The 17,511-nt window shown below is 33.9% G+C and overlaps 1 protein-coding gene across 1 annotated transcript in view; it reads left to right on the plus strand.

Moving 5' to 3' along the window:
- LOC143226040 (synaptotagmin-10-like) overlaps positions 1 to 16,911 on the plus strand; it is a 43,287-nt gene extending 26,376 nt beyond the window's left edge. The window contains exons 6-8 of the mRNA XM_076456441.1: positions 12,546 to 12,666; positions 15,641 to 15,812; positions 16,288 to 16,911. Coding sequence (XP_076312556.1) covers positions 12,546 to 12,666; positions 15,641 to 15,812; positions 16,288 to 16,480 — 486 coding nt within the window. The 3' untranslated portion in view covers positions 16,481 to 16,911. The remainder of the gene's footprint in view (positions 1 to 12,545; positions 12,667 to 15,640; positions 15,813 to 16,287) is intronic.
- Positions 16,912 to 17,511: the final 600 nt, after the last annotated feature.

The following is a 17,511-nucleotide window of genomic DNA, read 5'->3' on the forward strand; positions in this document are numbered from 1 at the left end:
GCAATCATTCCTGCTCAATCCCAGTTATATTACTAAGCAACCTCGCTTTTATGTTCTATAGAAATAGAAATACTACAAGTTCCGAACAAGTTAGTGATCAACATTAAACACGCCATAAAAGACGATTAACGCACAACACAAATTATAAATACGGCAATCACTTCTCTTAAAAGGTTATAATATTTTTATCTACGATTTCTCATTCTGATTAAGTTAGGAACTATTTTCTTATAGAAAACACTGATAACACAAGTAAAAAATACAATTGTTCGTTTAGGGTTAGTGTATAATGCATTGATTTAAACATTGTGCGAAAGCAACATCAGAATTTATTTATAACATGCGTATTAAGATCTAAAATCAACTGCAAATACTGTAATCATTTTTATTTTTTGTGTGATCTGGAAGAAGAAACAAAGGCATGATAAGTGAGATTCGAACTTACTTGTCTATTAGCTTACTTTCACAAAATGAATTACCAAAGTTTTAGAACTACTTTATCTTTAGATTAATTTAACAAAATATTCTAAGCTTCTGTTTTACTTGTCCTTTCGGTTAATTTGATAAAATCCGTTAATTAAGCTCCAGAATAATCAACCCGTTAAATTAATTTGATAAAATCTTCTGAATAAATATTCAGAATGTTTTTATTTGTTCAGCTAATTTAAGTTTTAGAACTACGTAGACGGATTGATTAATTGTATGGCCATAAATATTCAACTAAATGTTTGAACAATGGTAACTATATCGCACAATAAAATAGTCGTAGTCTGCGGTTCATAATAATATTTTCAGCTTGTAGCTAAATACAAGATGTCTTGCAGTCGCAGAAGTAATGGCTCTTTCTTCAGTAAGTAAATATTATACACAAGTAATTGGCAAAAACAGTTTACTTTTGTACGACTAAAATAACTCTCTGCTAAACTCATCGCATTGTCTATCTTCAATATCTAAAGAGAAGGGAGGTTGCCTTACACACAAATAAAACAGTCATGTATATTTTAGGCATGTTCATTAATACCTTTTGTCTCCAAATCCTTCACTCATATCATGTTCACGTTAGACGTCGTTATTTACTTTGAACATAATATAAAATGGTCAAACTAATTATATTATAAGATTATAGAAAACCCTTTCTGTAGCTTTGTGCTCAAACAAACAAACAAGCTATTTCGTAATTACATTTTTCTTTAATAGCATTTGGGGCAATTCTTAAAGCAAAAAAAGAAAGAAAGAAATGTTTTAAATAATTCAGAAACCAGTGGGGTTATTGAGTTAGCCCTTTCATTTATGTCAACTCACAAAAAAGCATTGTCTATGTTTAGCTTTAAATCGTTCAAAAATATACTCTTCAAAAAAGAAACGCAAAAGGCAAAATATGAGACAAATTGTTAACAAGTTTATTCCGGGTAGTTCTGTATGACATGTGTGAAACTTTGCACATTCACTGCTGAACATCCAAAGTCTGCAAAGTTTAACGTCACTCAACGTCAATAACGAGTATGCCCCCCGTGAGCATCAATAACTGCTTGGCATCTCCTGCCCATGGAAGCGATGAAATGACGAATCACATCCTGCGGAATGGCTGTCCACTCAGCCTATAAAGCTGCTGCAAGTTGAGGTAGAGTCTGCGGTTGAGGTTGTCGCCGTCGCAGACGTCGGTCCAACTCGTCCCAAAGTTGTTCGATGGGGTTTAAATCTAATGATCTGGAGGGCCAGGGAAGAATGTTGATGTTGTGGTGTCTCAAGAAGACAGTGGTGAGTCGGGCTGTGTGAGGACGGGCGTTATCATGTTGAAAAAACATCGTTGACATTCACCATGATGGGTTGCACACGGGGCCTAAGAATCTCGTAGACGGTTGCGTACGGTCTGATCGAAAATCCTACACAGCCCTGGTATAGTTGAAGCAGTAGACGTCGCAGTGGTGGTCCTATCCCTAAGGTGACGTAACCGGATGTTGCGATCTTGTGCGGGCGTGGTCATACGAGGTCTGCCAGATCGTGGACGGTCACGAGTTGATCCATGTTGTTGGTGACGATTCCATAGCCTTGTGATGGTGCTTGGGTGGACATTCACAGCTCTGGCAACATCTGATCGAGATTCGCCTGCTTCCAAGCAACCAATGGCGTTGTTGCGTTGTGCTTCAGTCAGTCTTGGCGTAACTATATTGCGTGTCAGTGGCTTAACACTGTGCTATGGAAACCGAGAACCCGTCACTTTTATAGGGATTTTGCACATGTTGCACTTGCAGAACATGCAGATCTCTCAAACAAAGTTATTGGACACGCATGCGTTTTGGCGAAAAATCCGATGTTTTCCTCCGTTTTCAAAGTGCACAAGTTTTATTGTCATTTTGGTCTGACAATCAGTGCCTTAACACGTGTAACATCACATACTCTGAGCTTGTAACGTTATTACATATATTTCTCTTTAAAATAACAAAAATATCCCTTTTGCGTTTCTTTTTTTTTTTGAAGAGTATATTTTAAGATTATATTGTACGGTTTTTACAATAAAATAAGTATTTTCAATTTGCCAAAATATATACATTATTGGAAATAATTATTTAAGGAGTAAAAACAATGTTAATAATACGAAATTGCGTCTGTTCTATTTTATGAAAATAAGCTGCAATAAAATAGATGTTGATAGTTTACACAACCAATCAGACAGTGCCACGCAAGAATAATGTTTGTTAAGGTATAGCCATCGTATGATTCCCAAAATCGTGTGTTGAATGAACTCGTAATTCCCAAGAATGAAATGAAATATAACAAAGTAGGAGCTGTATAGAAACTCTAAAGAAGGTTCTTGAAACTAGTATTATTAATAACAGAAGTGACAAAGATAGAAATTCCAAACTCTTAAAATGTGAATTTAAGTAGCCTAACCTCTATCCAATACATTACAATTCAAGACAGACCTTGCCAGAGACTTACCTTTTAATAAAGGTATGAATGTTAACCCCAAGACAATCAATTAGACATTAGAGAAGTAGCCTTGATGTATGTGTAGCTGCCCAAAATTTACTATGTAGGAAATACAACTAAACCAAAAAACTAAAATAAACACCAGGCTTAAATAACGTGATAAACAATGGGTTATCTATGGAAGAACCCAAATTTACAATTGTTTTTGAAAAGGTCTACAACATTTTTTTCGATGAATGATGTAAAAACGGCATGTTGGTAACATATGTCTTCAGTGAAGCATGTTGAGGGCCAACATGAGTGTGAGCTTCATATCATTAAATTGTGTTAGAAATTTATAAGAAACTTATAACTGCCTCATTGTTGACAAGTACAATCGTATTCCTTTCCATCATGTCATTCCTTTGTGAATAAGATCTATCGGAAAAAGAAAGTGAATCCAAACAAACAACAAATACGGTGAAGGATACTGAAAGTAACAAAGAGGCCGATGAAAAATCTGCAACCATGAATTTACCTGCACAAAGTCCCGATATTATATAAGTAAGATTGGTTTGGTTTATAAGGAAACTGAAAAGGTCAAAATGCACCCAAAATAACTTAGATGAATTCTGGAAAGTAACACCGATGATATTTTATAACCATATATTGAAAACATATGGTACTTTAAAAACAAGGATGAAATCTTGAAGCACATAGAAAACAGTAGTCCGTTGCACAACTTATTGGCTTATCTTTTCTATTTTTTATCATAATTGATTGCACTAAACTCACTCTATGTGACTTTTTATGAGTATCACCGTTGCGTTTCCATATAATTATTTCAAAAAATTGTATATAAGTACATATCAATGTGATAGTTTTAGTATACATTACCTCATCACAGGTAAACAACAGAAATAAAAAAACAAACATTTTAGCCCCCAGTGAAACAACAGAATGTCTGTGGACTCACACCGCTAGAAACAGGGTTTCGACACTAGTAGTGAATAAAACACAAATAGTCCATTGTGTAACTTTGTGCTTAACTTATAAAAACAACTTACGGTTTATCTGACCATTATATGTTATGCAAAAAGCTACCTACTGTGCTATGTCCACCACCGGTATCGAAAACTGATGTTTAGTGTTATTAGCTGTCAGGTTTACGGCTTAGTCATTGAAGTGTATTATAATTAAAGCTGAAATAATCGCCAAGAAAATGTTCATTTTATTTACTATACATGTATAATTCATTATTGTTGATTTTTTATATGTCACCATTGGTTATCGTTAAGTTTGAAGCCTTATAACGATAAAGGGTTTCGATACTCGTGGTGGATATACCACAGATAGCACATTCTTTACCTCTGCTCTTAACAAGTCTACCCATCCGATTATAGTACTTAGTTTAGCATGTCAATCAATTAATTGTATATTAATATAACATTTGCTTCTTGAAACCTTTAATATTAAGTTTTTCAATGTTTTGTAGCAAAAATAACAATAGTCCTCCGGCAGGACAGCGATAAATTTACAAACTTACAACTCTAAAATCTGTGGTTTAATTCCCCCGCCGGTGGACACAACAGATAGCTCAATGTGTATTTGCTCTGAAACATACAAAGAAATGTTGTATTTCTATCTCATTAACAAGCTTTCTAAACTCTTGTAAAGTTTTCTTATGTTCTTATTTAACATGTAATTTCACATATAGTTTTAATTAACACCAAAATGCGATTCATAAATTATACATAATGTTGCTTCCTTTCTCAAAGCTCCTTTCTTTCTTTTACCGAGTATCACTTCAAGAAGTTTTTATTACCTTCCAAGGGTACAAAGTTCATCAGAGACGAGAGTTTTGAGTGATGCAGCTCTCTTCTTTCAGACCCACCAATGTTACTGATGATAGAGTATCAATTTCATGTATGAAAATAAGAAACAATTAGGCCAATTAATACACAAATGTGTCGTAAAATCCAAATATCTGGTATTTATTACCTAGATTACACTATTATAATCGTTAGATGTATAAAAATATTAATTTTAATATAGAAGTATTTGCTCAACATAGGATTTTGGTCAAAGAGTAAACATATATTAATAAAAGTTTATAAATAAACATTTACACATTCAAACTATGTCGCAAAAAGAAAAAAATCTGACATTAAAAATCTTACTTATTTAAGTGAGAACTTATCAACAATTTATATAAATCTCATTTTCTTTTGTTTAGTATAAACATTTTCGCGCGAAATCCATCTCTGAATGTTTATTTAAACAAACATAATACTTGAAAAAGACAGAACACAGTATTAATTACTTTCTTCGGCGTACGCCTTAACAATCTAGTCTAATTCATCACTGTAAGATATTTATTAAACTGTTAAAGTGAAATTCAAAAGTATTCATTCATTTGTAAAAGCAAAAATCTTTAACTTGTAATTTATTTTAATCTAGCACGAATATGTCAAACGACATTTTCATTAATGTCAAATCAGGAAAGCAAAATAATAACTGAAATACTTTTAAATCTCGTGGTTATAATGTTTCTCTTGTATTTAAAATTTGCCTTGAAACAAATACATTCGATGAACCACAGTTCAGATTTCAAACCATCTATTTAAATGATTAATAATCTACTTTCTCGATTATTTTAATGAACATGGCTTACTTCTTCAACTTTCCTGTTAGGCGTTAAAAGACGTGAACGGAATGGCCTGAAACAGGAACCAACTGTGACACAACGTTCGCTTTCGTGACTAAACTCCTTAGAAACTTAAAGTTGTTTATTTTTTAAGTTCAAACATATACTCAACAATGAAATAACTACGTATATGAAAGTGTTTCCTACGACTATCTAATTGAACAGAAACTTTTAAATTAGAAGCACATAACAAAATTTAGCACCCCACTGACAAAGTGCTATGTCTGCGGACTTACACTGCTAAAAGCCGGGTTTCGATACCAGTGGTGAGTAGAGCACATTTAGCCCTTGTATAGCTTTGTGCATAATAACAAACAATAGAATTTGTTGCTGATGCAGAATAAGAACCACTTGTGCTTCGTTTCTTTTCATAAGCAAGCTTTCCACAGTTCATCACATTCTTCTTCATAACAAATAGGGACTACAAAACTTAAGCACTGTTACCTATTGTAATTTATTTTTGATGAGCCTCTCATTTGTATGTAACACGCGTTACGTATTACTATCTCTAATAATCGAAAATTTGAACTTAAATTTAGTAGTTACTTAACTCTTAATGTATATCAAATTTACGATATTCTCCAAGATTTATACACACAATTTTCTTTTTTAACGCAAATACACATTTAATATAGAAACCAAAAAACAATATAATTTATAATAACACTTATTATCAACAGTTATTACAAATGATGGTTTTATGTACAAGAGCTTTACAAGCTTACAAATAACATTGAGTGTTATATCCGATCTAGAACTGGTTATTTTATCGACGATACAGGTCCACGACTAGAAAATTAATTCTGAGTTAATAACGTTACACCTCGCTTAAACTAGCTGATTCGATTGGCCTAACGACGCTTATAAGTTCATTTCTTACAAAGGAAGATATTTAATGTCCTCGTAGAAATAATTACGTCCGAAGTAATTCACTAAAGTTGAACGCTTTGTAACGTTCGAAATCTATAAACGTTCCTGGTCCAATTCTGTAGTTTTCCGATTAATAGGTGTTAATCACAGTTATAGCTTCCTAGGCCTATAGCACTGACTGTAGCTGAACACTAATATTATTACTTGTCTCTTTGCGCATCGGTTTTTATATATCGATCACGCGTGTTTTTAGAATTTTCAACAATGATTTAACGCATTTTTTGTAAACAAATATTGTTGATTTTCAGTTTCAAGAATTCTCTAAAAATTTCGAGAATAGGCGGGACTTGCGCAATACAGAGCCAACAATATACGTCACATGCAAAAAAGAAAACTCTACAGAAACATACGCAAGTATTAATATAAACGTATAACGGTAAATCCGTTGCAGCATAAATGATGATTTGCGTATTATAAGCATTGGTATTTTCGAAAATACCTATAAATAAAATAATCTTTTCGCATTAGGCGAATAACGTCAGATAATTAAAACATGTTGTAGAATTCAACATTTGACTCAAACGTTTTTTCTGACATTTATAAGTAAGATTTTGTCATAAAACGACATTTTATGATTGTAGTCAAAATAATGTTTCATCCGGTTTCGTTTATTTATCTTTCGTTTTACTTCAACGTGAGTCGACTCCTTGCGGAGTACAGCGGTAAGTAAGTCTACGGATTTACAACACTAAAATCAGCGGTTCGATTCCCTCGGTGAGCTCAGCAGATGGCCCGATATGGTTTTGCTACAAGAAAAACACAAACACACACAACACTAACGTAACATTGCTATTTATTTTGTATTAACGTAATTCCATTATCATGACATGACCCCTGATATCTGCGTGGCATATTTGTTTCATAATATGCTAACTTATTTTGATATTAGAATAAAAATGTTTCATTAAACGGTGTTGTAAAAAATAAAATATTTTTGAAGGCTTACTTTAAATATATTACCAAGAGTACTATGATATTCAATCTCTAGGTAGAAATAATATCGTCCTTTGTGAAGGTAAACCAATGATACACAGTTATATATATTACATTTTGTTGTTTTTTTAAATTTCGCGCAAAGCTGTCTGCGCTAGCCGTCTCCAATTTATCAGTGTAAGACTAGAGGGAAGACAGTTAGTCATCACCACCCACCGCCAACTCTTGGGCTACTCTTTTACCAACGAATAGTGGGATTGACCGTTGACATTCCAATCTGTTGTCAGTAATGTGCTCATAAAATATTCATAGTAAATGTGAATACAATCCGTAGATTCTCATATTACCTTAAATGTTGTGTTAGGTGTAGTGCTGTTAATATTAAATAATAATAATAATGTAGTGGTTAGACGTAAATCTTACTGTATTTAATAAAAAATTAATACCTGGTCAAAATTTAAAATGCAAATAAGCCTGGTCAGAAGTCTTAGCATAGTCAGTATAATTGATTCTCATCGAATATTTCTGAACTACAGAACAGTTATTAAGCATTCTGAAATGCTCGTAACTTAGTCCTAGAAAGTGTCGAAACTTTCTGGAATGCTGATTGGAGGTTAGTGAACTTACTAGAATCAAACTTTCACATTCGGAAGTTTTTTACGGTCTGGATGTTTCTAGAGTTCTCTGATACGATATAAATGTCGCTAAAGATGGTGTGAGGACAGTTCTTTCTACAGAAACTTAACTAACTGCCGAATGTCAAGACGCTTGATCTTTTAGAAAACTTGGAATTGAATGTGGCGGTTCTTAAAAACTGGAATTGTTTTTGACAAATAAAATGGTCTTTTTATGGCATATTGTATTAAGAAATTCTGAATTCTGACCAGGTCAATAAATTTTTAGAATTTTTTTGTGATTTCTTCATAAATGTGTCAATATTGTCAGATTAATAATTGAGTAAATATTGTCACTGTAAAATTATTCTTATTATAAATTTATAAATTTGTGAATAATTATTATTGGAAATTACCTCTGTTTCATTTGTTGATTTAATAATCTGTAATTTCCACCGTAACATTTTGAAACTAACAGAAACATTCCGTCATGTGGAGCGATGAATCCACTATTCAGTACTTGTTGGCCTGCTTCAACTGATACTTTTTTTCTTGTCCAATGATAATAGTTAAGGAAATTATAAATATTTCATCATCTCGTAGTAATTTGCTATGACTACATTCTGTGAGAGGGAACCGCACATCTTTCATTTAATATCACAATGAATATCCAGAAATACTTTGAAATACTTTAAAAGAATTAGCTTTAATAATCCACTTTGAACAGCGTAAAGTTCCATTTTGAATCGAAATTACTTGCCCTTAGATAAAATATTAACATAATTTAAGATGCTTTATATTTATGAGAGGCGGATTATTCCACTGGTGGAGACCAAATATTGGAGCAAGTGTTAGTTAGAAAGCTAAAGCTATGATTAACATCATAAGTTGGTTCATTCTTTATTGTTACAGAGTACAGATGGAGAGATATTAGTTTTCTATTCACAAGGAGTGATGCCTCAAATGTTTTAATAAAGTATACATGAATGTTAATTGTGAAGTTAGCGTATTGGTAATTTTTAACTTATATTATTTTTAGAATGTCAGAAACTTAAAGTTAAATGTAAAAATCACTTAATTATTTTGGTAAATACTGATATAAAAAAATCTTAGGTAAACTTCAGAAGCCTTTATTTATGTCATGAACTAAATAAACATCGCAAAAAGGATTGTCCATTAATATACACGCTCGTTTTAATAGCATATATCATATTATTTATTGGTGTTTTTTTTACTGGTATATCATATCATAGATAACTAAAGCAATGCATGGTTTGTGATAACAATCAACGAATATTTCACAAAATGAAATTCAATTTTTCACTCAAGATAGATTCAATATAATTATTCATTCAATCAGAATTTGTCGAAGTTAATTTAATAAATCATTATTGGCATTCATAGAAACAGGTTTATATTACCTGTACGACTCATTGTTCGGTTAAATAATAATTTAATTTATTAAACAATATCTTAATATAAGTACAGGTACAGGTGTGAACTAATATTTGTAATACTGGTTTGTTTATCTGAGGATCCATAATTCCTATTACACTTCCACGAAATCTGTTTGATTCGAGTAACCCAAGAGTTAGACAAGGGTAACGTTGGCCAGTTATCTTCTCTCTAGCTTCTAAGCTCAAAATTTGGGATGGCTAGTGCAGAGTAGAGATTCTTTATGGAAATATCTGAAGAAAAAAAAGCAGACATTTTAACAGTAGTTAGACCCAAGCCGGATTAAGGTTTAATTGGCCCTGAGCTTTACAACTTATAGAGGCCCCCTCAAGATAGAACCTCTACGTGCAATACATTTATAGTCATAGCTTGAAGGCCCCTAATTAGTGTGAGGCCCTGGGCTTCAGCCCTATAAGCCCATGCCTTAATCCGAGGTTGGTTAAACCAAATGATGATATTCCACCCTACTCCAGTAGCTAAGCGGTAAGTCTCTGGGTTTATTATGTTAAAACTCAGCTTTCGATACTCGCAGTAGGTGAGACACAACTAGCCCATCATATAGGTTTGTGTTTAGCAAGAAACAAACAAAATAAAAAAGATAGAATGGTTATAACGATATAATGGTTATAACGATCGCACTTTACATATGACATCAATGGAAATTTAATAGTTGTAGTTAAATAATAACTTTCATCTCATTAGTCATAATTTTAATTACTGTATGGCTCAGGTGAATAAACTTTAATTCGTCATTCACATCTTGTACGGTTATTTCAATTCTGAGACGAAGTTCTATGTTATATCGTTAAAGATAAAAGAGGTACAGCAATTTACAATTTTTCTTTCGATAAAAAGTGTTTGATAAAAAAAACCTGTGAACCAATTTTATGTTTTTCATAGCTTCATAAAGTCTAGTTTTCTGCATATGAAAATAAGACGTTTTGCAACAATATTTTAATGTTTATAAACTCTGAAATATTTTAATACAGTAGAAAGTTTAAATGTTATATTACCACAACTCTAGTATCAGAACAATTTAGATAAATATATAATCTTCAATACCAAGTATTATTTACATTATAATTTTATGCATTTAAAGAACACGTATGTCATATCAGAAACTGAAAGCGTATTTATTGTTTTCTGTCTTGCCGGATTATACGAACGGTTAGAAACTACTAATAACTAGGTTGGAAGACTTATGACGTCCACGTGTTGACTTTAGTTCTAATGGTGGAGAGGCTAACTGAAATTTCTGGTGTTACTATTTAAAATTGTCTGTATAACTGATTATATTTAATGCTATTGTAAGACACTTGGCAGGAAGACAAGGATTCTGTATTACATTAATTAATAGAGATGTAACTTCAACTTTTATAATTCTTCTTTATATTAATCTATCTGTTCACCATATTATGTTATACAAGTAGGTGTCTTTTCTGGAAGCTGGAAAGAAGCTTCGTTAAGGTGTTTTCAATAACATAATTAGAAAAATATTAATTTTGTTCAGCGTTATGAACAACTTCATTGTACTTCAATTCCACGTCAATAAACTTTCCATAGCTTGTTACACACCACAGTACTAGTTCTACAGTAGGAACGTGTGGGTTTAATCATCTTTATAAGCTTCTCAGGAAAACAAATGCATTTCACGTTTAAGAATATAAGTATATTTTGATATACATTGCATATCATCTCACTCTTGGTTTCTCTTGAGCTATAACACCCACCGTTAAAGGTATTCCATTATACTTCCTGCTCATACAATGGATTGTAAGTCTTATTTTCTATCCTCATAATTTATATTTTATTCTTTTTGACAAACTCCATTCGGCACTATCAATAGGTTCATTTGTTTCATAAACCGTGTAATAAAATGTATTTTACATTGATATACATTTATATTTAAATTTCACCTCTCAGAAACACAGCGGTATGTCTGCGGACTTACAACGGTAGAAATCGGGTTTCCATACTCGCGGGAGGCAGAGCACAGACAGCCCTTTTCGTAGCTTTGTGCTTAATTAATTAACAAATAAACGAATGATCAAATTCTTTAAAGTTCATGTAAAGTATCCAAATAAGCTCTTAATGTAATTCTTTCAGATGGCTTCTCCTACGTGAAATGTAATATAACCTTAATTTCAACTTGCCGTAGTAAACTCTAATTCTCAAGATCTTTGATTCACGTCCCGTTTCTCCCACATCGCGATGATGGTGGATGCTATTGACTATTTACCTTTCTCCAGTCTATCAGTTCAAAATCAAGGACAACACGTGTAGCTTTGCGCGAATATTCGAAACACTTACTTTATTATGATTACATTTTTGTTTCGCATTAATCAACTTAATTTCTTTATAGAGGAAATTTTCCCTCAAGGAATTGCTAAATCTTTAACATATATTCTACTAAACTATTTTAAAATATAAATGCGATTAATAGAATTAACAAGTAAAGTTAGTAGTAATGTACAAAGTCTTCAACAATACCTATACAAATCACTTTAATTTTGACACGTGAAGTCAATAACTGGTTAAACTCTGCACAACACTTTGGCAAAGTCGTTTTTATTCTTAACCTTTTAGTCTTATCTGAAGAGTAAATCGAGCTCAATATCTTGAAAAAAACAAGTTGTTGTTAGTTTTTTTTTCTAACATGTAAGCTAATCGCGATCGGTGTAATAACAAAGTCACCTTTCTTCTAAGAACAGTAAATAATTAGGAACCTGGCACCGTTGGCACCATTAAGTATTTATAAACTTTATCACTACGGTCATAGGTTCATGAATATATTGAAAAGTAATACACGTATATTTTGTAGTAGATTAAAGTATATATTGAAAAGTAATACATGTATGTTGTTAGTTATTTAGCTGCTGTAAACATCCTAGTATTACAGATCTCATTCATTAAGGTCATATAATAATTATAATAATGATACAATTGCGGTTAGCAACTGTTTTTTTTAATTGTATTGCTTTTTATATACATTTAAGGTCAAAGACCACTTAGGAGAGTTGATGTTATCGCTGTGTTACCTTCCGACTGCTGGCAGATTAACAGTTACAATCATGAAGGCAAGAAACCTGAAAGCGATGGACATCACTGGGTCATCAGGTGAATCTTTTGTTGTTATTTTATGACACTCCTGCGTAATTAATTCCACACACTGATTTATTTGTTTTGTCTCTTATAACTGTTACAATAAACATGAATGTTTCCAGCTACACTCATCTGATTAATAAATATTGAGAAATATGTTTTTTTATTTAATTGACAACATTTACATAATTTATAACAGTAGCCAGTTGCGCTGTTAGCTTACTAATGGCACAGTAACCAGTTGTTCTCTTAACATACGATTGACTCTTGCGTGACTTTATCGAACGTAACTGAAAGTTACCAATTTTTCGTTTGTTTCGGAATTTTCAGGCCAAAGCACAAAGAGGACTTTCTGTGCAATTGATTGAGTTCGGATTTTCTCCAGTTTTATTGGTTTTTTTATTCTCTCTGTCAACTAAGGGGAATCGAGTCTCGGTTTTTAGCCTCGTAAGCTCATAAACTTACCAGTTAAAATTTCCAAATAGGTTTATGAGCTTACAACGCTAAAAACCGAGGCTCGATTCCCTTTAGTTGGCAGAGAGAAAAAACCAACAAAACTGGCGAAAATCCGAACTTAATCTGAGAATCAGTTCTATCATTCATATGAATTGGCGAAGTAACAATCTAAATTAGGTGTAAATAGTGCTGTTTTGTGGTTTCTAATAAAATAGTAATAACCAAATAATACTGTGATATTAATCCTTATCCTAAAAATCTCAATTGTGAGTGACTTGAATGAAAAGGTAATATTTATGATTCACTTATTTAATTTAATCTACACCATAGCAGTCGTTGTTCATGAAAGTTCATGATATAAATAGTGTTCAGACAGTGCTATGTCTTTCGTTTCTCAGCCGCCCTGATGAGCCTTGTTATGGGGAGAAAGGCTTCATCAGTACTATTTAGTAGATGTGATATGATTGGCATATTATAATACATTCTTTATTACTTTTACATTATATAAACTCTTCAAAACAAGAAACGCAAAAGGGATATTTTTTTTATTTTAAAGAGAAATATATGTAATAACGTAACAAGCTCAGAGTATGTGATGTTACACGTGTTAAGACACTGATTGTCAGACCAAAATAACAATAAAAGTTGTGCACTTTGAAAACGGAGGAAAACATCGGATTTTTCGCCAAAATGCATTCGTGTACAATAAATTTGTTTGAGAGATCTGCATGTTCTGCAAGTGCAACATGTGCAAAATCCCTATAAAAGTGACGGGTTCTCGGTTTCCATAGCACAGTGTTAAGCCACTGACACTCAATACAGTTACGCCAGGACTGACTGAAGCACAACGCAACAACGCCATTGGTTGCTTGGAAGCAGGCGAATCTCGATCAGATGTTGCCAGAGCTGTGAATGTTTACCAAAGCACCACCACAAGGCTATGGAATTGTCACCAACAACATGGATCAGCACGTGACCGTCCACGATGTGGCAGACCTCGTGTGACCACACCCGCACAAGATCGCTGCATCCGGTTACGTCACCTTCGGGATATGACCACCACTGCGACGTCTACTGCCTAAACCATACCAGGGCTGTGTAGGATTTCCGATCAGACCATACGCAACCGTCTACGAGATGCAGGAATCCGACCTCGACGTCCAGTCAGAGGCGTCATCCTCACCAAGCAACATCGTCAAGCACGGCTGCAGTGGACTCGGGCACATCGATTATGGCCTCATCGACGATGGAGGCATGTTTGGTTCAGCGATGAATTACGTTTTATGCTTCGTAGGCAGGATGGAAGGACCCATGTTTACCGTCGCCGAGGTGAACGTTTTGCAGCAAACTGTGTGCAGGAAGGTGACAGATTTGGTGGTGGCAGCGTCATGATGTGGGCTGCCATCACCTACAATGCCAGAACAGACCTTTTGCACATTCGAGGGAATCTTACGGCTCAACGATACGTCGACGAGATTCTTAGGCTCCATGTGCAACCCATCATGGTGAACGTCAACGACGTTTTTCAACATGACAACGCCCGTCCTCACACAGCCCGACTCGACTGTCTTCTTGAGACACCACTACATCAACGTTATTCCCTGGCTCTCCAGATCACCAGATTTAAACCCCATCGAACAACTTTGGGACGAGTTGGACCGACGTCTGCGACGGCGACAATCTCGACCGCAGACTCTACCTCAGCTTGCAGCAGCTTTGCAGGCTGAGTGGACAGCCATTCTATAGGATGTGATTCGTCATTTCATCGCTTCCATGGGCAGGAGATGCCAAGCAGTTATTGATGCTCACGGGGGGCATACTCGTTATTGACGTTGAGTGACGTTAAACTTTGCAGACTTTGGATGTTCAGCAGTGAATGTGCAAAGTTTCACACATGTCATACAGAACTACCCGGAATAAACTTGTTAACAATTTGTCTCAAATTTTGCCTTTTGCGTTTCTTTTTTTGAAGAGTATATATGGTTTTATTTTCCCAACATTTTTGTTAATTTCTTCCTCTTGTGTTTTTTGTATTTAGTATAATGTTACTTAGGCTATCTGCTGCTATCCTTAATTTTAAACTACTCACCAGAGGTTGATTTGTTTGTTTGTTTTGAATTTTGCGCAAAGCTATTTTAGTACTAACCACACTAACCGTTCCTAATTTAGCAACTATAGACTTGAGTAAGACAGTTAGTTAACACCACCTACCGTCAACTGTTTGGCTACTATTTTACCAACGCATAGTCGGATCGACCGTCATATTATAACGCCTCATGGCTGAAAGGGCGAGCATGTTCGGTAACAAGGATTCGAATGTGCGACCCACATACTGTGAATTGAAATCCCTAACCACTAGGTTGTGACAGGTCCGATCTAAAACAATTATAGAGTAATTATTGGAACTTTTTTGAAAAATTATTGAAAAAAATACTGAAACCTGTTTTATCTTTCTAGTTTCATTTTTTATCATTAGATAACTCCAATGTAACAAACATCTCGTTAACTAAAATTATTAATTTTATATTTTCAGATCCTTACGTCAAAGTTTCTCTTTGCTGTCAAGGAAAGCGAATTAAGAAAAAGAAGACATCTGTAAAAAAATCCACTTTGAATCCCGTTTACAATGAAGCGCTAGTTTTTGATGTCCCAGCAGGAAATATTGAAGATGTTAATTTATTAGTCAAAGTTATTGACTATGACAGGTACGCACATTGTAAAGTTACGTGAAGTGGATAAAACGTCCTGGGAGCTTTCGCACTCGAATTTAAACGGATTGTTCGCTTTATTGTTTGTAAGAATCACTCAAAATTTCTTAATATACGAACTATCACGAACAATCAGTGTTAAAATATTTTGAGCATGTGCGTGACATAATGTAATAAATACTCCAAAATTGTCGTAATGGGATTTTATTTTAAAATGTACAATGTACCAAAGTAATGATTCTTTCATAATCACAAAATGTAAGTAGTCAAACGTGTGTGGTACTTTTTAAACTCCGTATCAAAATTAAACCAACTCAATTCGCAGTGGTTCAAGTGTTAGTGAAATAATATTACTTTAAAAATGGTCTACAATAATCTGTTATATCATTAGTTGGATGAAACAATAATAAGCTTCCTTGTACGTTCTTGATGAAGCAGTATTAATTTATCATTACTGTTTTTATCTTTTTAGGGTTGGGGCAAATGAAATGCTTGGCTGTTGTGCTATCGGTAGCAAATGTATTGGTCCAGGGCGAGATCACTGGCTGGAAATGCTGGACACACCTCGAGAGCCTGTAGCTCAGTGGTACCCCCTAGTGGAATGTGCTCCAAGTTTCTTTGAAGTGTCAGAACGGTCACAAGTAAAGTGTATCAGTATCAGGTGATGGAGACGACAATAAAAAATTCGATTCAATGAATCACTTTGATGTAATCATTAGCATGTTTAGAACACAAAGTAGAAGATCTAACGTTAAAAACATGGTTTTAAATGTTATAACTAGTTAATGATGTTTCTTGGTCACTATCTCAACACACAGTATTGTTTTCAATGATAATAATGTAGCACCTCAAGCACCAATAACGTTATATTTTATCGGTCGCTTATGTTGATTTATGTGTACCGCACAACGTTTCTTGAACAATAATATAACTTATGTGAAATAAAGATTCTCCCCGCCATATATGTATCCTTATTGATAAGTGTGTATTTCAAAGGTGGTCGTTAATATAACGGTTTCTTTGATTGTATATTAAATAGTATTATCTTTGATTGTGTATTAGATAGTATTACAGATATAAAATCCTTATGTTTATTCCAGCATTATGTATACAATAAAAAAATATGTTTGAATCTTGAGTTTTATATTGGTGTAAACCAATCATATTATATAAAATTAAAAGGATCTCACTACTATTACAGTGCCCGGCATGGCCATGCGTGTTAAGGCGTGCGACTCGTAATCTGAGGGTCGCGGGTTCGCATCCCCGTCGCGCCAAACATGCTCGCCCTTTCAGCGGTGGGGTCGTTATAATGTGACGGTCAATCCCACTATTCGTTGGTAAAAGAGTAGCCCAATAGTTGGCGGTGGGTGGTGATGGCTAGCTGCCTTCCCTCTAGTAGCTTTGTGCGAAATTCAAAAACACACAAACTACTAATACAATATTTTCGAATTCACTACAAGTCTAGGATAACGTATTCAGCATCTTCTCTTTTACTTCTAAATGTCAGACTTATCGCGCCATTTTATAAATTATTGGTTTAATATCTTTGCTTTGAATAATTGTTGTTTGGCTTCTCTTTATCATTCTTCTCTTTCTTTATTTGGAATTAAGCACAAAGCTTACTACATCACAGGTTATCTGTACTCTGCCCACTACGGGTATCGAAACCAGGTTGCTAAAGATGGAAGTCCTC

The sequence above is a fragment of the Tachypleus tridentatus genome, chromosome 9 (assembly GCF_004210375.1).
Source record: "Tachypleus tridentatus isolate NWPU-2018 chromosome 9, ASM421037v1, whole genome shotgun sequence".
NCBI classification, from domain to species: domain Eukaryota; kingdom Metazoa; phylum Arthropoda; class Merostomata; order Xiphosura; family Limulidae; genus Tachypleus; species Tachypleus tridentatus.